Raw genomic sequence first — 24,126 nt, forward strand, 5'->3', positions numbered from 1 at the left:
GGAATCCCGCTCCACCGGATCTCGTGGTGTCAGTTCTGGAAAAGTGTTCTATTCAAAAAGAACTTAAAGAAAAGTCATCTCTTAAACAAAACAAAACAAAAAACCAAAAAACAACCTCGCTGTAATTTCAAAAATACCCCTAAAGAAAATATAGTAGCTTACCTAGGATTAAGGTAGGCCAATTAGCTATTCTTGCTTTTAAGCCCTGGTGAAATATCTCATGAAGAAACATGATTGTTTCACTGAAAAACAGGTATTTAAACAAACAAAGAGATAATTCAGGTTTTATTTTCCAATTAACAATTCACAGAGAAACATATCTTCCTGGTTAATAGTACATTTTGCTTGAAAAAAACAGAAGACAGTTATTGTGGAAGCAAATGCTTCCTTTTATTGCATTGTTTAAAATTTTTACTGTAGTATTCTCTACAAAATACATCATATTTGGTGAAGAAAGCATATTCTGTTTAATATTTTTAAACAAAAGCATCTCTTAAATAACATGTTGCAGTTTAATGAATAGGTTTTCCAAGAATATCTCTGACAAGACATTCAGTAGTTTAAGAGGATCAATAAGGTGCAGAAAACCTCAAGCCAGTGATAGTCGCCTACATCCTCGCTTGCTGCTGTTTGAGATTTGAAGCTTGTAATTCTTCTGTACCACAAACCTTGATATTGTACTTTTAACTCAGGAGGTCAACAGAACTAGAGGACATCCCAGTTGTAAGAGAAACCATAAAGAGTACAGAGATCATGAATGAGCCATGAAAGGGAAATCTGTCTCATAACTAAAGGAACATATTCTATTTCTTAGAAGTTTGGGGCAGACTTGGATGCAATCCCAATCCTGTATGAGTTTAGATGCCTGCCAGCTTATTTGTACATACTTATTATGATAGTACTTGGATGTTTAATGCAAAGAACAATTCTTTTTTTTTGGTAGGATATGACAAGTGAGAGGGAAGGAGGCTCCTTAGGCAGAACAACAGAAAACAGAAGATTTGATGTACTCATCCTCAGGGTCTTATCTGGATTATATGAGGCCACTAAGTCCAATTTTGTTCTCTTAAAAGAAAAGGAAACAGGAAAGGTGACAGACAATTATAAGAACTGCCCCAGGAGGCATGATTTGTCCTTTCCTTCCTGTAGTGGAGGAAGAAATAGAATGTGAGGAGGCAAAGAGGTCCAGCTGGTTTAAACAGCATCACCAATAGCACCTTCCCCTTTATTGCTGGAAACATGGTCTACCTCAGTGACATTACATACATCAGAGCAAAAAAACAAGTGCCAGATGTTATTACTCTAAACTTGAAGCAGAATGGGAAGAAGCAGATAGTGAAACCCCCCAAAAAGCAAACAAAACCCCCCCTACCTGTTGAGGAAAATGCTACTAACATCATCGTGACTGATAGGTGGCTTCTTTGAACTTGCAGCCATCCTTAAGGGACGCAGAAAACAGTTCACAAGAACATAAAGTTGATGCACGTATTCAGATTCAGCCTCCACCATGTTAAAAACTATTTGATTCCTTTTTCTCATACTTTCTGCGTGGGGAGAGCAAATATAATCCTGGACAATAGTCTTCCATTTTCTTCTACATAACCAGCCCCGCATAAAGCTCTGGACCTAAAAATGGACCAAGCAAAAAGGAAGAATGAGAAAAAAAATTACATGACTTATTGTAAGCTCTTCATTGTCGAAATAATGCTCTAAATGAAATGCCTCTGTTAAAAAAAGAAAAAAAAAAAGAAAAAAGTTGCCTTTATTGATCTATAATTGCTCCTGAATTTTTTTAAAATTTGTTTATTTATGAAATTCCCACAATCACTTGGTCATATTTGTTGTCAGAAAAAAGACTGAAAAGCTGTCACATACATATCAAGGTGCCTTTTACTGCAAGCTCAAATGCACCTTTATATAAACTCCTTCTGTCAGCACAATTGTGCTGCCCACTGTGCACGCCTTTCAACTCATTTTACTTCCCTTTCTCTTAAGCCCTCAAAAGTATTGTGCAATACTTCCAGGTAAGACAGTTCAAGACAAACTTAGTATCATTAGTGATCTAATTCTGAAATTTAAAATTGCTAAACTCAGTTTGCTTTGTGTTTTGAATACACATCACTTAGCACATGTATTTAAGTATCAATATAATGCTTAATACCCCACACTTAGGTCAACAATACTATTATCCAGAAAAGGCAAAAATCTAGTGAAGTGTAATATCCACTGAAGTTAGAAGTGGATTAGAGATTACAGAAAAGGTCTACATCTGGTAACAGTAAATTTCAGAATATCTTTGCACTGATCTTGATGTGCAGATCATTCATCTTGAAACAGAAATGCAAAATCTCACTGGTAGCAGTTTATTCAGAATAAACAACTTAAAAAAAAAAAAGGGCCCATTTGTCAAAACAATCAAGATGCAGAATGTAGTGAATTACATACAGAATCAAAGCTCTTCTTCTGCTAAAAGAGACATCTCCAGCTTCTATTACCATGTTTATCTGCATAAGACTACCAGCTCAGTGCTCACCCTGACTCAGACTGATTGAGCGACCCAGAAACTAAGTCCACATACCATAAAGGATATTATGCAATTTAAGAGACTGAACACTGCGAGAGTAAAGGTGACACATACGGCATCACATCTTCAAGCATGAGTTCCACTCCTGTCATGTGTCAGGATTTGCAGGAGTCAGCGATGAGCACAGTTCTGGACACTGGTTATATCCAGCCTTAAGCAATGCTACCAAAAGCTGCACGTGTAAATGTCATACGGATTGGTAGAATTCTGTACCTTTTCTAAAAACACTGTCACCGTATCCTGGAATAATCACCATCAAACAGATCAGCTACAACCTAAAACAAGACTGCTCCCTGCATTTTCAGTATTTGTATTCCAGCTGAAGTGACAGAACATAAGTCATTCTTTCATATCTTTATGATAATTTTTGTAAGAAGGAAGTATAAAGACACTGTACAACTGTTTCCCACAAAACGTAGTCCATGACTTAATTTCAATCGTTAAAAGCAATTAAATGCATTGTGCAAGCTTAAGAAACAGAGCATATACCTTGCAATTAAAAATAAATACTTAAGGAACAAATATGCCATGGGATAAATGTGTTACTGAAACATACAAAGCTGATGTAATTTAAGAGGTTTAAGAGGGGGCAGGGCAAAAGGATTCTCGAAATTTGAGTGTACTTAATGAAACAGTAATTGATGAAAAAACTAGACAGACTAAATTACATAACTACAGCCTCCATTCCACCCTTTTCCTCTCAAGCACAGGAGACCGCGTGCTTACCTTTTTAATTTTTTTAATATCTGGATCCTCATCCTCCTGGTTGCCTTGATAAGGTCTCATTCTTTCTTTTGTTTTATTGAGGGCTATAATCTGACAAAAACAACCACTCATTAAATGCTTTCTCAAGTTAATGAAACTATTAGTTACAGAACTAGGAGAAAAAATATTTTCCCTTCTTCAAGCTTGTTAAAGCTGCACAGAATGACAGGCACATATTTGGCCACAAGGACTTGAACATGGTTCTCTGAAAACCAACAAGGCTCTTGATCGAGAGGGAGGAAGGATTAGAAGAGAGGTGGTTCTCCTCTCAAAACCAAGCGAGCCTTTCAGACCTTAGCAGCTCAGGGCCACAACAAAATTGTTAACATTCAGTGAAACAGAGCAGTTTGGAATAGTCCACAATACTGTCACAACAAGAGACAAAGTACCAAGGGTCAAACTCCCCATGTGAAAACAGGTAGGAAATAATACAGTCAATGGAACGTGCACTGCAAAGTAACATGTCATCCTAGAGTCTCTGACAGAGAAGTAATCCAACAAGATTAACAGTTCACAGTATATCTAAGAAAAATATTTAGCCAAGGGTCCATAGGAGGACTGTTACATATAAAACTTCCTGGGTTCCATTATTTTCACAAATATTAAAGAAATATTTAATATTGCAACGCACACAGAAAAATGTTACAATTCAATAGTTGCTTGATGACTCTAGCACACACCTCAGACTTAAGTCTTTCAATTTCTGTGTCTTGATCTTCAAGCTGATGCCGAAGCTGATTGGCAGCAATCTTTTCAGTCTCTACAATCTGGACAAGGTGAATGTACTTCTGCATTAACACCTCCCTTTCAATCAAAATATCTGAATAACTGAAAGGGAAAGCATTTAAGTTAGTAAAAATAGCCAAATATTGTATTTCATACCCCCTTATGAGATGTGGACAGAATGAACAGCAAACCAATAAAAAGAAACCTGCAAAACCATGTTTGTTTTGCTTGATATATAATGAATAGCTTGATAATAAATAATCCAAACCAACAGCACCCACTAGCCTTTGTAGACACAGGTGCTAGAAGTACTCAGCTTCCTAGTACTCAGTCACCAAAACCAGGATAATTGCACTGATCTTTTTATGAACTTCTAAGTCGCAGGCTAAGCCCAAAGAATCTACTAATTCTATTTATTTTATTTATTTTAACGGCTGCTTTTTCCCCATCTTTTGGGAAGGCTTGTGGGGAGCATCTGGCACTTCATCAGAACTATTTTTCAGTCTTTCCACCTGTCAGATGTCTTTATGGAAGAATTCTCATCATAACTGTTATTTTTGTTTGCTACCACCTATTTTATTGTTTAGGCCAGTTTCAAATTACTCAAATAAATGCATTTATTCTAATTAGTAACAGGAACTATGGTACCAGTTCTTTCTTTTAACTCCAAGGTGGCAAACTGTCATTGATTTGTGTTTTCATGAAAAGGGACAGCATCCCTAGTGCAATTAGATGTCACAATCAGAGCACTGATGAGCATCATACTGGAAGTTGTGTTCACAACTTCAGGTAAAGGAGAAACCGATTTCTTGCTGTGCAACATCTTCATCAGACCGCTCTTTCATGTGAGCCTGTCTCTCTCATAGGTGGTTTAAATGTGCAGAAAAAGCAGAGTCCTATGAAGTGCTTGTTTGCTGGACTTAATTCAGACACATACTGCCTCTTTACCTAGGTCTCAGGAAGATTGTTCCTCTGAAACTTAATGTTACACAATAAAGACCAAACTGCACAAAATACAACAGAGCACAGCTCTAAATCTTTGACAAGGGATCTCTTACTATTTTATGATCTATAATTGAAAACGCTGACTGCCCTACCACTTTCCACTGTCAAGTTAGCACAGGATTTGACAGAAGGAATTTCTGGATTGCACATCTTCACCTTCTAAACTTCTACTTGTTACAGCACTCATAAAAAAAATCACATTTGCTATTAAATGGTGTGAGGCTTTAAAAAATGTAACAATAAGTGTTCTCTTCAGTTAGCTTTTTTTGTATATATTTACTGCCATTTCAATCAGTATCAGTGCAGTTATACACTGGAGGGGGTGAACATTGAGTACAGCTATTATATTCAACACTTGAAAATAATTAGAATGAGCTCCCATATAGAGCAAAATGTTTTTCCTCTTTGAATAGATTATTAAAAAAAAAAAGTGAATTTAATTCTATTGCATTTATTTTTATATTTTAACTACTGCAATAGTAAACAATAAATGGCAAGAAGTGCTTAGAACCTCTTCCAACAAGTAAAACAACACACATTAAAAAATCTGTCATGAAGCAATCCATATACCTTATATGCAGAATAAACAGCAAGGCAGTATGAGATTTAGTTCTTTAAAACTGTTCAATAATGATCTTTTTTGTTTTTCAAGAGTCCTGTTTTTTCCAGAAACCATAGTATTTAATATCTTTGCACACTAAAAAGGCATTTGCACATGATAAAAAGTATCTGAGTTGGAAACACATTTAGCACTTGTCCTTTTACAGTGATGAGAGACATTAGGAAGATAAAAGCATATGTAACATACATAAGCAAATGCATTCCTTAGTGCCTGCAGCACGACCTTGATTTACATTTAAGAGTAGTCTTTCCTACCTGAAAGAGACCCAGATAACTAGAAAGACTCTTCTACTTATCCTTTCCAAAATTTTCTTAAACTTTTGATATGAAATGTTTCTAATAAAGAATTTGACAGATTTGATTTTGTCTTTATTCAAGCCTGAGGAAAACAGTAGGACATCGAATCACAAAGGGTGAACATCAGCTGCAGTCAGAGCAGACATAAAATTCAGAATACTATTTTATATACAGTGTTTTTCATTCACTTCTAAAAATTTTTATTCTTTAGGGGAAGAAACTTAACCTATATTTTTCAGCTTCTTTATATGCATTAAGTCAGATTTCCACAGTCTTGCTTTACTAAGGAATGAGAACTTTGCTATAGAAGACTGAAAAAATTCTGTTCTTTATAGATGTACTTAAAGAGTATTTTGCCTAGTTAGAGGCTTTGGCTGTCTAAAATCTCAGTCTCAGCCTGGAAACCAAATAACATTTCCTTCACTCCCATAATTAGCAGTATGAAGAGGAGTTAATTAGAAAAGCCTATGTACACCCACAGTAACTTAGAATAGGCTATCCATTTTCCTTCTCAAAACTGCTACTTGATCAAAGAACAGAAAATCATAGGATTTTGGAATAAACTTCATATATTTCCAATACCCTTTCCACCCAACTCTCTGTATGTATGAGTTTGACACAGCCGCCCACAGCATCCATCTCTCTAAGTTGGAGAGATATAGATTTGATGGGTAAAGACTGTTAGGTGGATGAGGAACTGGCTGGATGGTCACATCCAGCGAGCAGTGATCAATGGCTCAATATCTGGATGGACATCAGTGGCAAGTGGTGTCCCTCAGGGGTCTGTACTGCAACCAATACTGTTCAATATCTTGATCGATAACACGGACAGTGAGATCAAGTGCACTCTCAGTAAGTTTGCAGATGACACCAAGCTGAGTGGTGCGGTTGACACGCCTGAGGGATGCGATGTCATCCAGAGAGACGTGGACAAGCTGAAGAAGTGGGTCCATGTAAACCTCAGGAGGTTCAACAAGGCCAAGTGCAAGGTCCTGCACGTGGGTCAGGGCAACCCCTGGTATCAGTCCACGCTGGAGATGAAGGGATTGAGAGCAGCCCTGCCGAGAAGGACTTGGGGGAAGTGGTGGATGAGATACTGAACATGAGCTGACAATGTGCACTGGCAGCCCCGAAGGCCAATCGTATCTTGGGCTGCATCAAAAGGAGCATGACCAGCAGGTGGAGGGAGGTGATTCTGCCCCTCTGCTCCGCTCTGGTGAGACCCCACCTGGAGGCCTGTGTCCAGCTCTGGGTTCCTCAGCACAGGACACACATGGACCTGTTGGAGAGGGGCCAGAGGAGCCACAGAAATGATCAGAGGCTGAAACAGCTCTGCTGGGAGGACAGGCTGAGAGAGTTGGGGTGTTCAGCTGGAGAAGAGAAGGCTCCAGGGACACCTTATTGTGGCCTTTCAGTACTTGAAAGAGGCCGATAAGAAAGATGAAGAGAGTTCTTAGAAGTGTGTGTTATGACAGGACAGGGATGATGATTTTAAACTAGATGAGTGGAGATACAGGTTAGACATGAAGAAGATATTTTTTATAATGAGGGTGGTAAAGTACTGGATCAAGTTGCCCAGAGAGGTGGTAGTCACTCCATCCCTGGAGACTCCCCAGACCAGGCTGGACGGGGCTCTGAGCAACCTGATCTGGGTGAAGATGTCCTTGCTCATTGCAGGGGAGTTGGACTAGATGAGATCTGAAGGTTCCTTCCAACCCAAACTGTTCTGTGATTCTATGATAATACCAGGCAGGGGAACCGCAATAACCCATTCAGACAAACAAGGCTCCTACCCCACCCTAGGTCCTCTCAGGGCTACGACAGGAGACCCACCAGCCTCATCAGCCAGCAGGTGAAACCCATCAAGATGAGTCAGTGGAAAGGGTCTCCAGACCACCTTTCAGGCTGAGAAGGGTTACCAGCTACAGGGGTGTGAAACTTACTACAGGATACAGGGAAGAGCATTTTGGGATTGTAAAAGAGTTGTTATGGGATGTTTAAGGAAGGAAGCAAATACAGGGACCAGGAGGTATCAAGGAGGTTTGAGGATGAGCAAGCTTGGGAAAACACAGAGACAAGGGAATAAAGGGCGCAAAAGGATCACATGTAATCAGGTTGATCAGTACACTTGTCTGGCCATGCTATGCACCTGATCAGCACAGTCCATCCTGTCTCCTCATTAAACTCAATTTCTTGCTACTCTTCCTGGGTAAGGAGACTCCATGTATACATCTGTGGAGCTCTAAATGCCAGCTGCTGGAGCTGGGACCCAGGGGCCATTGGGGCCCTGTGTCTCTGCAGTACCGGTAACTCACTGGAGAGGAGGGAGAGTGTCCATATCAGCTGGGCATGGATGTCAGTGTGTGATCACCAGCCACCGTCAAGCCTGGCTTGCTGGTGAGTAGGATAAGTCGCTGGGAAGCCAGGTGTTGAAGATGCAGTAAGTCTAGTGTTGGATCATCAGAGACTCCATGATTTGGCTACTGGAGCGCATGCAATATCCAAGCCAGCTACAGAGAAGACCATGAGGTTGTGTGGTTGACTGAGAAACTCATTAGGACACGTGTGTGTGAGTGTGTGCCTGTGACAACCAGAGACAAGAACATCCAAGAGCTAGTTACCAGTTTGACTGTGCAAGGCAGCTACGGGAGGGATCCATAGTGTTGGGGTATATATGTGTTCATATCTTCAGGGTTGGGGGACTTGTGCACCAATTTATGAGGGATTCACAGTGCATGTGTGGGTGTCTGAGGTACCTGGCAGTCCACTGTGTCCAGAGCCAGTTACTGAGATAATCAAAGTATCTTAGATCAATTACTGGGGGATCCACAGTGTGCAGGGGGGAGATGCAAGCTTATCTGTGAGTGAGGAAGACTGAGTGCCAGCAACTGGATTTGGTCTGAGGGCACTGGGGGCCTGTATTTCCAGGTACCAGCAACTGAGGAGATGGAGGATCCATGACCAGCTCCTGGACAGACTGCATGGCTTGGCTATTTACTGGAGGCACCCATACTGCATATACGTATTGTATGTATTTTTTCACTAACATACCTCCATCCTGATCAGTAAGAGAGGGGAACAGGATGAGGCTGCTGGTGTTGTCTCTGCCTGCGTGAGTGCTGAATGTTTATGTCATTGCCAATCTGTACAGCCAGCTGTGTTTCCATGTACATATGTGTGTTCATTTGAGTTGGAAATATATGCCCAGGCTTACTTCTCGTTCAATGTGGGTATAAAGACCAGCAGCAGCCTCACCTCTATCAAGCTATCTGTTCCCACAACCCCTACCACCTTGTTCTGTGGATCTAGCCAGACATTATTTGGAAGACAGATATGAGATTGCTTTGCCCATGTTTCAAGCTTTACTCAAATTCTCTCTGCCTCATTCCTAGACAACTGGAAACTACAAAATTGTGGTTATTTTAGCACCAAGCCTCAGCAAATACAGATTTTCCAACAGCAAGGCATTAGTAGCAAGGCATTTGCTTTGAGCTTCCAGGCAGCTCTGAGCTACCACACTGAGCTTACAACTGCCTCCAAAACACTATGTGAAATACACCCTGCATTAGCAAGCGAAGTGTGCCAACAAATCTGAGATAAAGCTTTTTTTTTGCTTTTTAAATTGCCGGTTGGAGGGCAGTAGTTCCTCATATGCTTTAAACAGTGCCCTTGCTGGAAGAAGGACTCTCACTTTCCCCCTGCATAGCACTCCTGCTCTCCCACATCCCACCCACGCTCTTCCGTCCCCCTCGTGCAGTGAACACACGCATGTTGCGCGGTGAACAGACCTGGACGAATGAAGGAGGGATTAAAACTAAGCTGGCAAGAAGTAAACAAAACATAATTCCTCTTGGTGCAAATCAGTTTCCTAATCAAGTTCACACTTGTGCCTGCATGAGAGAAGGGTTAGTAAAGGTGTGGGAATGAAAGGCTGACTTACAAGAATGACAGCTGCTTCCTTCAGCAGCAATGTGGGGTTATGCAGGACTAAAACACACATGAAACTACAGCCTGAAGCACTTAATTTAAGACTTACCAATATGCTAAAGTAGAAAAGGCCAAGAAATTTGATGAGAACTGCGACATATTAAAAAAGCGTAAAAATTTTTCAGTTAAATGCAAAAAAAAAAAATAGAATTATAGAAGAATTTGTAAGAGAAGGTGAAAATCCCACCTCAGTGTATTGAGGGGGAAACAGTTTTAATAAGAAGAGACCAAATTCTGGAACAAAGCCTAAGACAGGACTTCCACATGCTGTGACTGATGGAGGACTTCAGATTTGCCAAGAATAAATCCTCCAGCCCACAAATGTAACTTGGGAGATGCAAAACTTGCTCTGCCAACCTGGATTACTGAGAACTCAAAACACTGAGAATTCAAGTAAAAGAGAAAGAGATGAAAATTAGGTATGTATGTGGAGCTTGTAACCGAGTCCCTCTAAAATACTCTGAATTTCATCTCCCATTGCAAGATCACAAGCCAGACAACTTCTTGCTCATGAGGAGAGGGCACTATGTACAGGAACATAAGAAATGGGGCATCTCGCCACAGCGTGCAAGAGCTTGTCAGCTCTCTGAGAGCATGCGTGGTACCCCCCAAATGATGAGCAGTAGCATCCCACACACAGTGAGATCTTCTAAGAAAAAAATGGACAATGACACAGCAGAAAGTCATTTAATTATGAATTCGTATCCAAATAAAATACAAAATTATCCACAGTGGGACTTGGGGTGCAGTGAGATTGTGTTACTTTTTCAACAGTCTGTTAATAACTTGCAAAATAAATACAACATAGAAGAGATTGTGAAGCCTGCGAAGACAAATTTGGCAAAAAGTCACGAAAACCAACCTAAAATTAGATTTTTGTGTGCATCAATCTAAGAAAAGGACAAGAAAGGAAAAAGGAAATTAAAATTAAAAAAACCCTCAACTTCTTCTCAGCTAAAACATGGATTACTATAGCTACTCGTGAGGATAAGGCCCTCCACAAAGCAATTAAATATTTCCATTTCACAAATGCCAACATACTCACACAGAACAAGATGTTCCCAGGCCTATTTTAAGTTTAACGGTAGGGAGAATGTACTCAATACCTCTTAGAATTTTTACCTGAGACACAAAAAGTATCTTCTATGGGCTACACAAAATTTGTTTTCACAATTTAAACCAAAAACTTGAACAAACGGTCAGAACTGTTTTAGGCTAGTCTCAAATGAATAGTGACACTGAAGAAGTTGTAAAAGCTTGTCTAATTTGTCAAAAATACAAACTCAAAGAAAAAAGTCTAGCTCATGATGCAGGCAAAATTTCATCCCTGAAGCAAATCTGTTTTATTTTGTTTAATTAAATTGGCAAGAAAAAACTTATGCAAGAGTCTAAACCCACTATTTTCATGTCCTTGTTTTATATATATCTTTGGTAAAAGACCCAGTGGTTAAGAAATTAATTGCGCAACTTGAAGTCGTTTTGCTAGACATGATATAAAGCAAATAAAAGCAGTTTCCACTGAAGTAGAAAAGCATCAGAACAACAAGGCAACCACAGTAGTATACAACATCGTATGTTCCAAAACTAAATTTCAAAATTATTTTTTTCACTTGTTGATATTTTGTTGAAGACAAGAATACTAGCGCAAGAAAATCCATGTCCAGGTACCTGGAAAATTTCCCCAAGAAATTTAGAGATTTGTGCAGAAAAGTAGATTAATAGATTAAGAAAACCCCTCAAATGACATAGGACCTTGAGAATATCCCTCACAGTGATGTCCACAGTTTGATATTATTGGGACTTCCATTTCAGATAGGCATAAATAAAGCAGAGAAAGTCAAATAGCAAAAAGGATGGATATACAAAGACTGATCTTGCTTACAACAGAGACTCGTTTGTCTTCTGAAGGCTGCAGTGATAACTCTCTGGTGGAATCAAAACTCAGTCACCCCCACCTTGAAACTCACAACTAACTTCTTCTTAGCAAGTTTAAGTTGTCAATATTTTCAACTATGTGTTTAATATTAGCTTAATTTTCTGTTACATTCTGCCTTGAAAATTATTGTGTGATATATTCATGGACTGAACTACTCAGAGAGAAATTTTAACTCAGCTCTTCTTGCTTACATTCCTTTTACACTAGGCAATGGGCAAGAAGAAGATTATCCCAAGAACAGGGAACTGCTTCCCCTGAATGCCCTTGCCACAAGGCAGAAAAGTCAGGCTCCTTTCTTGACTTGCTTTGAGTCCTGCTCCTCAAAACAAACTGACTCAGATTCAGAAACAAGGTGATACAGCACTATCTGCAGGTGGTCACACTCTCCCAGGATGGACTGAGAGTCCAGAGCCTTACAGCTTCTCACATCCTGAAATAATGCAATCTCTGGGAGGGCTACCATGCAAAATGTGGTTCACTAACACCACAGCCCAGCCGGTGCTTTCCGAGACCCCGTTCAGTTAGGTGCCAACCCTAAGAAGAGGATGCAGATCCAAAGACTGGATACCCAGGCGACAGAAGACCCAGAGCTGCAAGTCCTCATTTCACAAGTTCTAAATTAAAAACTACTAGCAGGCAGTGTTCATTTTTAGTTATAAAGCAAAATCACTTCTGTTTACATGGCTCATGTCCTAAGCAACTCAGACAACTGCCTGGTTCCTTGTGTGTTACCATGGCACTGGAGATTAGACGAGGTGAATGTCTATGAGAGGAGGCTGGAGAAAGTGCATTTCAGCAAAGACATTTGCCTCAGCAACCCTTTTCCCAAACCTTCCGTTAGACGATTTTCATTTAGATTATACTGCAAACCTTGCCCATTCGGCACACAGATCTTTTCTCAGGGAAAGATTACTGCACAGCTGGAAGTCCTACCATGTCCCTTTTCGCAGGACTGATTGTTGTTCAGGACTTCCATTTTGGAGATGAAATTTTATTTCTTGCGCTTTATCACGCTAATGGTTTGACCTCCTCTTTCTTATGTTTTTTTTCTGTATAACAGCTTTTTATTCATTTGGCAGATCACTTATTTCTTCATTCATATAACACACCTTGCTTCTAACAGAGGACTAATGCTAAGAGTTGCTTCCAATAAAAGAATATTCCTCTTGAACTAATGTCAGTTAGAACACAATCACTCATGAATGATAAAATAGAGGGATATAAGCATGAATAATAAAATACAGTGATATAAGCATGAATAATACAAGCATTTTTCCGATAACATACCCATGAATTGCAAGTCATACGTAGTTAATGCACTGGAACCTTTATTTCTGTTTGGCAAGTGAATTTAGATTTTCAAATTATTATCAAATTATTTACAATAAAATGGATCTGAGGATTAAAAATGAAGTTTCATACCTAGCTTGGTGAATAGCTTCTACCCATTCATCTCCATCAACTTCGTCCTCGCAACGGAGCTCCAGTGGCTTCTGCCCTTCATGGCCGAAAAGAACAGTAAAGTAATGCTGCAAATTAGAACAAGAGAAAAAAAGTTCAGGATCTCTTTTAAATGAAACAGATATATACAATACAATTTTTTAAAATCTGACTTTTTAAACACAGCCCAAAGCATTGCCAACCTAAGAAAGACGTGAAGCTATTAGTCATGAAATGTAGATTGAAGTTGAAACTGTATCCTTAACATATTACCCTGCATATCAAGGTAATAGCTTTCATGATACTTATTGCAAGTTATTGTTCTTAAGCTCCCACGTACAAGACAACAGAATGTAATTCCCTAAGCAGTTTCTACAATCGAATACAATAGTGTAGCAGGGTGTCTGTAGTTCTTTTCCTCTTGCATTTTTTCACCTAAGATTTTTCTTAGATGGTCTCATGGGACACCAAATCTGGTACTGCCACCACTTCCTCAGAAGAATGCAGAAATACAAGTGTCATATTCTTTGACACTTTTCTTACGTGAAGGACTTCGCCCATAGTGTATTCCATAGAACACAGAATTTCAGGAAAGGTTTTGCTGCTTTCAGAATGCAGAAATAATACAAATATCTAGCGGGGAGGGGTGAGCCCCCAGTCATCTACCTTAAAACCCACTTCACAAGGTTGGTCACTTACAACCTTATCTTGCATAGCTTGCATACTAACACACTAGCAAACAAAAATCTTATAATTTAGATGAAAATAGGTAAGGAAGTATTCTACCTAAATGCCAGCTGTTCCACAGGCAGAGGGACCAGTGAGGGACCTGCCCATATATAAACCATCTGGTTATTACGTCAGACGTGATTCAGAAGCTCTTATAGCTAAATAGCTCTGTACCAGATCACTCGGTTCTCCTTATTACCTGGAAATTCTCACCCCCTCTTCCACGTTCACCCTGGTTAACAGGGAACCAAATATAACCACACATGGCAGCAATTACTTTCTGGGATCTAACTGCAAACTCCAAACTCGCTCCAGTCAGCGAGGTACATAATTGGCACTCTCCCACTCCATTAGCCATTGTGTACAGCAGTAAGAAACCTGAGGTGATGTCAACAAACATTCTGCTTCCCTCGTCAAGCCCACAGCTCAGCTGAAAAAGCCCCTCTGAGCCAAACACCATGCTGGAGACCAAGCAAACATAAAACACCTCGGAATTAAAAGCCATTTCCAAGGCAGGAGGAGCACAAGCACAAACAGAAACAGAAGGGATGGAGTTTTACCTATGGAGAGCTGGCTGCAGACATTGTCAACACTGAAAATGAATTTTGCCCATATAAAGAGAGATGGTTTCAGCCACTTATTGGCCCCTTCTGAAACATCTGGCAGCCTGCTGTGCATGCAGAGCACACAAGCCGTCTGTGCACTGCACACAGAGCAGGTTCAATACACCCCAGATGCACCCGAATCACGCTGCTGCCGCTGCCTGTGCACCGGTATTTGCGCCAAGGTCTGTGCCTGGGGACCCCACATTTACAAAACCCAGCTGCCTCTGTGCACCTGGGTACACTTGAGCGTTTGGTTACTTTGCTGGTAACATGAGTGCCTATGATGGCATCCCATAAAGACAAAACTATTCATCTGAGCATAATATTCATTTGCTAAAAATTGTTACTTGTATATACAAAACACTTTTCTTACAGAAGACCACAAGTACTGCAGGATTAGCAACAGACCATTAAAATAGAAACACGGCAAAACAAGAAGCAGCATTCACATTTAACAGCCTATACAAAGAAAGTCCATGCTTAGTCTCACTAACTTTCAGAAACAAAACAACTCCAGTGGCCAGATGAGGATCAATAAAACATTAAAAGAACAATCCTATAAAACTATGTTTTTTCCACAGTGCATATCACTTAAACCTGAATGCCATGAATAGAAAGAAACATTTAAACAGGTCCATAGGATTCTCCATAACAGTAATAGATAAGAACAGTGCAGATGAAAACAACCTACAAGACAGGAAAAAGTGAGGCAAGATTACATACAAATGTGCTCTGTTTATAGACCAGAGTAGTGTATTTTTTAAAGTATATTTAAGGATAAATCATACCATTTGGAGCTGCATTTTATGTAACAAGTTATTTGTGTTTCATAAAGCTGCTGACATCTAAAATCGTAATAGAGACGGCAGTGTAGACAAGCAATGGATTTAATCCCATTGTGTAGAGATTAAAAAGAGACACAATATTACAGCCCTCTCTACTTTTTATTTTAAAGTAAGATAGCTCAGACTCTTTTGAGTTAAGACTTGCAGTCATCTCATGTCACAGAATTTAGATTCAGAGGTGTACAGTCACTATGGTGACAGGCATGCTATAAACAGTTAGACCAAGGAAATGCACAAATTCAGACTTAGAGGGCTACTACAGTAGGACTGGACCTAATGGAAACACAAATAAATTATAAAAAGCTTTTGTTTTCAGAAGCTACTTTAAAAATCACCTACCTCCTCCACTCCAAACATACATATTGCACTCCAGCATCAGCACCAACTATCACATCATTTACCCAGAAGTAGTTAAGTATAGAATAAGCAAAGTGCAAGCAAAATATCATAACATGCCTCTAAAAATAACCTCTAAGTAATCCTCGAACTCCCTTTTTAAAATAAATGTTGCTTATTTACAAAACTGATTTACTACAGATAATAAGGTGGTATCTGTGACGCATTATTAGATTTTCAGGTTGATTATGCTTGTGACTGGGCCTATACACATACATATCTGGTTTTATATATATACAGACAGATACATAAATTTAGTGTGGCCAGTCAACCTGCTAAACAGCTTGGCTTCCACATTACTGCAATTTCTACAGAACAGGTAAAAACCACTTTCCTGTATACACACTATTAGTTTCATGAAGTCGTGACAGTAAATATTTAAGAACTGCAGGACACATTTACATCAACTACATCACTTGCATCAGAGTTTCTTCCCACAGTGAAAACGAAAGGCTGTGCAATGAGCTGATGGGCACCTCTGGCTCAGGGGTAAGACTGGAACAAGATTAACACAACGAATGAAAGAACTTGTATACCAGAGCACACTGGATATTCTGCTGGGCTCCCCACTGACAGCAGTTCACACCATAGCTTTGTCTTTATAAAACTTTCCAGATAGTGGCTGGATTCAAGATAAAACTGCAAAAGCTCTGAAATTGCCATGCCTTCCAAGGGGAAAAAACAAGCACTGTTCTGGTAATAAAACAAAACAAAATAACCCCCCAATTATAATAATCCTATAAAAGAATCTCCTCTTTTATTGTATAGTGAGGTAGAGTTTCCATCAATGCAGACACCCCTAAGACTAAGTGTCCTGGCAGCAGAATGCTGCTCATGAAGTGAGAGTCACCGTGCTCTCCAACACGTGGGGATGGTCCCACAGCTTGTTCTCGTCCCTCCATCTCACATGGAAACCTCAGCGGACATCTCCCATCCTCTCTCTTATCTCCTCTCCCCTGACAACTTATCACTACGTATGTTCCATTGGTTATTCCTTTTCACTCCCAAGTAGTAGCAACCTAATGTGTCTTTTCCATTTTTAAGTTACTTGTGGCAATTCAGAGTTACTGAAACACTGAAGGACCAAGGAGAGTGAGTACTTACCTTCCCAGGGTGGTGCTCCTATATGTCACAGGCAGAAAAGATGCTATCCTAGACAATAACGCTGCTTGACAATTCCTACTGCAAGCTCTTGCCTTCAGCTTCATGTAAATGTGGTCAGCTTTAAAGGTCTTGATGGAAAAACTCATACTGGAAAAATGATGCATGTGTCAACAGTGGTTTTGTAGCTTACCCTTCCATCAGTATGGTATATAGCCTTTACACTATATTTCAAAGGATTTCACTGTTACTGTGAGATTTTTTTGGTATTGTGGGCTTGTAAATTATTATAGTGTGGTAAAAGCAACTTGTCTATGAACAGCTTTTCCCTAAACTTTTCTTACTAAACATAAAACAAATATAGTTCCCTCCCTACTATAATATAAAAATACAATTTTTAAAGATTAAATGGGGCGTGACCTCGTTACCATTTCCTGATCTTTCAATCACTTATTGCACAGTCTTGGGCTAATCATTCAAGCCAGAACACCAAGAACCATTTAAAAAGAAAATTCCAGCCATCTATATTGGTAAGAATGGAGACTAAATGCAAAACAACCATGAAATGCTTGTCTGGGTGTCAAAATTGCTACCAAAAAATATGAGTCTTAATGAATGTCTGTCTTCAATACGAGTTATGAGGAAGCTTAATCATTTGCTGTATCTATAAGGCTTATATTTGCTATCTGATGTTTACAAGGGCATGTTAAAAACCTTTGAGGCTAAAAAAGGTGGGTGAGGCATTTAATTAAAATTTAAGACAACACGCTAAAAGTATTTCTCATTCTTGACTTCAAAAGACATTTCATCTCAGAATCTGGAAACCTGTATGCAATCTTAAGTGCTAGTAAATTATTGGGCGGAAGAGGACAATGACTGCAGCAATTCAAGAGTTCTCAATAATCCTTGAAGGAAAGGCAGCAAACTCTAGTCTAAATCAAAGCAGCTTGTACTATTCAAGGACATGAAGTTTTCAGAGGTGTGCTACTGGCAGTATTTTGCCCAGCTTCTGAATACAAAACTTTATGTGTATTCTGTATGTCTTCCACCCTGCAGTAAGAGAAGGAAATGAATGGAATATGTTTGGGAGAAGACAGCATCCCTAAAATGGAACAAGTGCAAAAGGATGCGCGTATAGGGGTGAGGGAAATGTTTTGGGGAGAAGACAACAATCCTTCCCCATCACTGATCAACAGCATGTTAGCGGGAAGAAGAGTATTGTGTCTTGATTCAAGTGAGGGTAAATGCCAGTGTTGGGTTTTGTCCCATTTGAAGACTCGCTGTGCCACTGGCACAGCCAGGAAATTCTTAGCCCATTGTTGTTAAATTAGCATGAGAATGGAATAATGACAGGAGGGTGAAAACCGTGACAATTTTTTAAAAGGTTTCCAGGGAGATCTACGAAGTAAATGCACTTCATGTTTGTATCACACCAATTAGGAGAAGCTATAATGAGAACAAGATTAGTGGACATCAGAATTAATATGATGTACTTGGAAAGAGTCAGTATGTCTTTTGTAAAAGCATGACATGTCCTCTGAATCTCGTGGAGTTCTCTGAAGGGGTCAACAAGCATTTGGATTACGATGACACGGTTTTCAAAATGCTTTTGACAGATTTTTAGGGAAATGCTTAAGCATCTAGGACTTACAATAAAAACATCCATTCATGGATAAAAAGAAGAAAAAAAAGCTGATCAAATGCTAAGAAACAGAGCTGGAATATTGGATCATCTGTCAGTTCTTACAATAAATGAAGGTCACCAGAGGGCTTCCTCAGGGAATTGCATTGAGGACTGGGACCGTCATTACAAAGGATAACAAACTTTGTTAATTATTCAAGACAGTAATGATGAGAACCTATTATGAAGAACTGCAGACTCAACACGCCTGAGTTACTGGACAGCAAAATGGCAGATGGAATTCATTGTAAGCAAATGTAAAGTGACACGCACGAGGAAAAACACTGCAGGCTTTCACAGGTGAAAAGATGGGCTCTGTGCTTGGCACTACCACTCAGAAGTAATATTCTGTGTAAGTTCTGCAGAAACACCCGCCCAATGCTCAGCAGCTGCCAAAAAAGCAAACCATAGTAGACAAGTCTGTTACGCTATGAAACACCTTGAATACTGTTAGTAGCTTTGGACCTCCCATCACAGAAAGTGCAACATAAAATGGGAAAAGTTCAGAAGAAGATAAAAGTGGTATGAAAAGGTTTGCATATGTCCCCATCAGACAGCCGTGTAAGTAAAAACACAAGCTGAGACTCTTCAGTACAAAGAAAGGAACAACTTTGTGGATACAACATAGACCTACAAAATCACAGAGACATGGAATGGAGAGATAGGGATCTATTGCTCTGTTTTTCTTCCAGTTAAAAATATAATAATAAAAAAACACCAAACAAAAACAAACAACACCCCCAAAAAACAAACCAAACCAAACAAAAAAAATCCCATAAACCAAACCAAAACAACAACGACAACAACAAAAAAAACAACCAAACAAAAAAAAACCCAAACAAACAAAACTATTAAGTGAATGTCATAGAAACCAGCTTCAAAACAAACAGATTAAGTGGCTCTTCATGGAACTGGTAGTAAGCTGGTGGAGCTCCTTGACAAAGGAAGTGGTAAATGTCGTAAGTGTTGATGGATTGCAGGGAGACTAGAGAGTTCACTGTACAGAAATTGTGGGCTACTGAACACACAGAATTCACATATTCAGAATTCAAACAGCCTCACAGCTTAAAATGCCTGGAAGCTTGAAGTGGTCTCAGAGGAGAAGGAAAAGAAAAGTAAAATATATATCTAAGCTGATGCCTTCCTCGGCATGTCCTCATGGCCAGAGTGTGAGACAGGGTATTAGGCTAGTTGGATCTTTGGTCCACTCAAATAAAGCCTTTCTCATAGTCTCACGGGAACTAATTAAAACTTCACTTGATGGTATGTGAGTCTTTTAAATCCTTTAAATTGCTTCACACTGCATTACAAACAAAATACACTGGCATTTCATTAAGTGCTGGCTTTTACAAATTGTCTGGTGTTTTCTTGCATATATTGGTTTTGATTTCGAGTCTTTTTTTAAAAAAAGGTGATTTGCAAAACTGGTAGAGAGCCACTGCAGTATTTCAGCTTCTGTATTTCTTTGTGGTGTCACCCAGGGATCAAGAGGTTTTTTTATCATCTTAACGTTATTTCATCACCCCTGGTAGATAGAAATCTGGTATTGAACAGGACTACAAAGAAACTTCTAGAGGTAAATGAGAGGTAAATGGCTTTTATCTGCCAAGCCACTGCCTTGAGAACGTATTAGAAGGCATTGTTTTGTATCTCCATCTCCCACACTGAGGAGATTCAAAGATGGGCTGCGGTATCTGTTCTGGGTTTGGGTTAGACACAGACACACACACATATATATAAACCCACCTTGAAATTTATGGCAGACACAACATATCGTTGCCTCTTCTCTTTTACCAATATTGGATTAATCAAGATTCAACCTGCCACATAAAATCTATTCCAGCATCTGACAGTGAATCACCTTACTGAGCTGTTCTGCAAATATTGTCTGGGCCAAAAGCAACAGCATTCTGAGATCATTATATTTAAATATGCAATCAGCAGTTTTATAAAATTACTGTATTGATAAAAAACTACCATATCCAACTTGCATGTAAAACAGAGATCAAGGAATACACAAAGGCCACTGCAGACCTTAATTCTCCTGCAACTCTGTTGACTTGCATTAAAATTCTGCCAAATTACCACAGTTATAGCATTTGTTTTCATGGATGAGACAATCAGGCTAATACGGCCCCATCTGCTATTTTTTCAATGCAGACCATTTGTACTTCATCAGTAGTTCATCAACAGGGAAAAACTCTGCCACACAAAATGAATTTTCACAAAGTAAAGCCTGCAGAAGCTGATGCAGCTAAATTATTCACTAATAATAAACGGAACAAGGGTACCATCATCTCAAAATGCATTTGACACTGTCCAGTGGGAATTTCCTGCCAGAAACCACAAGGTGCTCTCCTAGAAGGCTGTGCATTACCTAACTGCAGGACATCTTCCTTTTTCCTGCAACATTCATTACTGCTGCTGCCTCCAGTGCCTTACAGTGAATAGAAATCAGGCCTACAATGAAGGTATGGGACTGGAATCCAGGACAGTCAGGTTAAGCTTCTCTTTTTTTTGTCAACTCTGGATATGAGACAGGATTCCTAAAGGCTTTTTGGCAACCCGCCTGGGACTTCCACTCTACCACCACGCCTGACTCTAGCGGAGCAATGTACAAATCCCCTCACCTAACGTTTTAGGGACCTGGAAGGCTGCATCCCAATGCCAGTGTATTCACTAATAAACATCCACAGTGTTCCCAGAACTGCTGCCTTCCAGCATATCCTCCGTCTCTCCTCCCACATGTAAGGTCTTCTGGGACCCACACTGACACATCTCTACATCTAACTTCTTGAGCTGACTGATGCATTAGCTGTGCCCTGAAGATACTTTCTATAGACTTAATTTCTATAAAGTGAAAACTTTTTCTATGAACCACAGCCAAATAAAACCTGCCTAAACCAAGAGGCAGGCAGAATTTCTCCCAACATTCAATACTGCTCACCGCTGTATGCCTTCCGTCCCATTCCTAGAATTCTCATCTTCCCAATCACTGGAAAAAAGGCTCAAGTCTGCAGATCTTGCTTATCAATAAAACATCTAGATTTTAGCAACTGTGATACCACATGTTGCCTCAGATCCTTTCCAGTCTTCAGTTTCTTTATAATATAGTCCTTATGCTTGCAAAGGTAAAATAAACTCCTGCGAAAGAATCATAGATTAATTTCAATTGGAAGACACCCTCAGGATCATCGAGTCCAGATAGGTTTAGAGAGATAGTTGTTTGTTTCTTTTAAAGAGATAGCTTTAATTGTAGTTTGAGACATTTGCAGGACACACATTCAACCTATATGTGGAGAGTTCAACAGATGGCCAGGTACATATTGGGACCATGATCTTCTGTATTACTCCTGTGCAAAAGATGGAAAAGTATCATGGAAATCCCATTATTCTTACTGATGACCTATTCCAGCATGGAGGCTGGAGGCACAGTTCCTCACTTCTTGGTCTGCCTCCACTTCTGCATCATTAGCTGTCTTTTCACTGGGGCCAAAAAGGAGGGAATTAGTCCCTTCCAGAGTTCTCCTGGTCTCACCTCAAGTGTGCCACAGCTAAAGGGAGTCAAGACTACAGCCCTACCACACACCTAAGCACAGTACAGCTGTATTAGCAGAAAACTGGGCTGTTCAAAGTGACAAAGAAAGGACAGACGTGGAAAATTGATAGAAAGAGACAAAAAGGAATCATGTAATCAGTGGTAGCTTTATATATTATTCAGAACCTAGACTACTTGCTGGGTTTTTTGTGGTTTGGGTGTTGTTTGTTTTTTCGTTGGTTGGTTTTGTGGTGTTGGGTTTTTGGGGTTTTGTTTGGTTGTTGGTGTTTTTGTTTTTTCTTTACTATGTCTCATTCCTTGACCTTCTTTGTAACCTTTCTCCATGTGCTGACAGCCTTGCTCTCCTTGTCCAAACAGCAGCCAGAGCACCTGCCATCCAGCTTTCCTGTCTGAAACCTGATAATGATGGAGAGCTCCTCCGTATTAATTCAGCTACAAAATACTTCAGTATTTGTTTTGCTCTACAAAAGACATCCCTGTATTTTAATTAAAAGATCAGACTTTAAAGGCTGGAAGAGTCATTTATAACCTTCTACTCCGATGACTGATGTAATAGAGGCCAGAAAAACCTCACTAGACTGCTCCTGCATCAAACACACAAGGATCAAGATGAGCCCCAGAACCTCTTTAATCAATCCTAACATAAAAAGTAATGCAAAACCTATCTAAGCCCTTGTACAATTGTTCCAGGTATTAAATCAACTTCACTACTAAAACTATGTGGCTTGGTTTTAAATAATGACTAAACTGTAAATGATGAAATTATATAAGGGGCCTCAGTTTTTGAAGACTGGGTCTGTACAGTGTGTATTGCAGGAGTGAAGCCTGGGTTTCTCGGTAAACACTATCACACACTTAAAAAAAAAAGTATACCTACCCCAAATCATGTACATAAACAATTTATTTTGAAGTATTAATTTCTAGGAAGTGGATACAAACACAGGATCTGTCATTTATAAAGCTCTTCACAGGCAGCAACTAATTTTCTAACTCCTCTACAAGGTAAGAACTATGGTGCCCATTATAGACACAAGGACAAGTGCAAAGATGCTCAAATATAGATCTGCTGGAAATGAGTTCAACTCACAATTGCTATAAACAGAGCTGCTCTTCCTGAAGTGAGCCAACATATGATAGGGAAGCAAGAAGAAGAAGTCAGCACATCCTAGACCTTGTTACATCTCTGTTATATATAATCATTTCTATCTATAAACAGTTTCAGGAAAAACAAACACTCAAAATTCCAATCAACTGCAGTATTCTGTGAAGTGAGGGAAAAGGCTGGCACAGGCCACTTGCCAGGGCCAGAGATTGCCAGGGTTTTGATGGAAAATAAAAGACCACTGCAAAGAGCCACATGCAACGTTTTCAAAACTGCCTATCAAACCTGAAATGATTTTACATCTTGGAAAAATGTCTTCTTGGTGCCAACACACTCACTGACAGCCCTGCTCTGTGGTTAACTAGCCTTAGGGGTTGGAGCCTGGATAAAACCTAGTAAAAAGCTTTGGAAGAAAAGTGACAAAATCTAGTTTTAAGCAAGAGAAGGATATTCCAGCACCAGAAGCATGTTCTTCTGCCTAGACCTCCACCTTCTATTTACTCATAGTCCACCAAAAGGAGCGCTTATTGGTCTACTCACCTGGACCAAACTCAAGAGGACAAGGAACAGCATTCAAGAAGTCCATGCACTCCACAGAGGTGAAAACAGTCCTTCTCTAACCATAACTCACATAGAAACAAGTTCTTCCTTTGACTTACATTTCCCAACCTCATCCATAAAGACTGTAAGTAGAAAAGTAGTGCTTGCCCATTTGCAAGGAACTATAACTAAGCCTATTAGCACACC

General features: G+C 39.6%; 1 protein-coding gene across 3 annotated transcripts in view; it reads right to left on the bottom strand.

Annotated features, from left to right (window-relative positions):
- RASGRF2 (Ras protein specific guanine nucleotide releasing factor 2) overlaps positions 1-24,126 on the bottom strand; it is a 125,934-nt gene that overhangs the window by 72,104 nt on the left and 29,704 nt on the right. For 2 of the 3 annotated variants that reach the window (XM_082075210.1, XM_082075209.1), the window contains exons 2-6: positions 13,344-13,450; positions 4,030-4,177; positions 3,311-3,400; positions 1,373-1,626; positions 163-242 (exon numbers count right to left, since the gene is read on the bottom strand). In XM_082075210.1, the coding sequence (XP_081931336.1) occupies positions 163-242; positions 1,373-1,626; positions 3,311-3,400; positions 4,030-4,177; positions 13,344-13,450 (679 nt within the window). Of the gene's footprint in view, positions 1-162; positions 243-1,372; positions 1,627-3,310; positions 3,401-4,029; positions 4,178-13,343; positions 13,451-24,126 lie in introns of those variants that run through there. The other variant, XM_082075211.1, reaches the window with a different exon arrangement.

The sequence above is a fragment of the Streptopelia decaocto genome (genome assembly GCF_964273445.1).
Source record: "Streptopelia decaocto genome assembly, chromosome: Z".
Taxonomy (NCBI): domain Eukaryota; kingdom Metazoa; phylum Chordata; class Aves; order Columbiformes; family Columbidae; genus Streptopelia; species Streptopelia decaocto.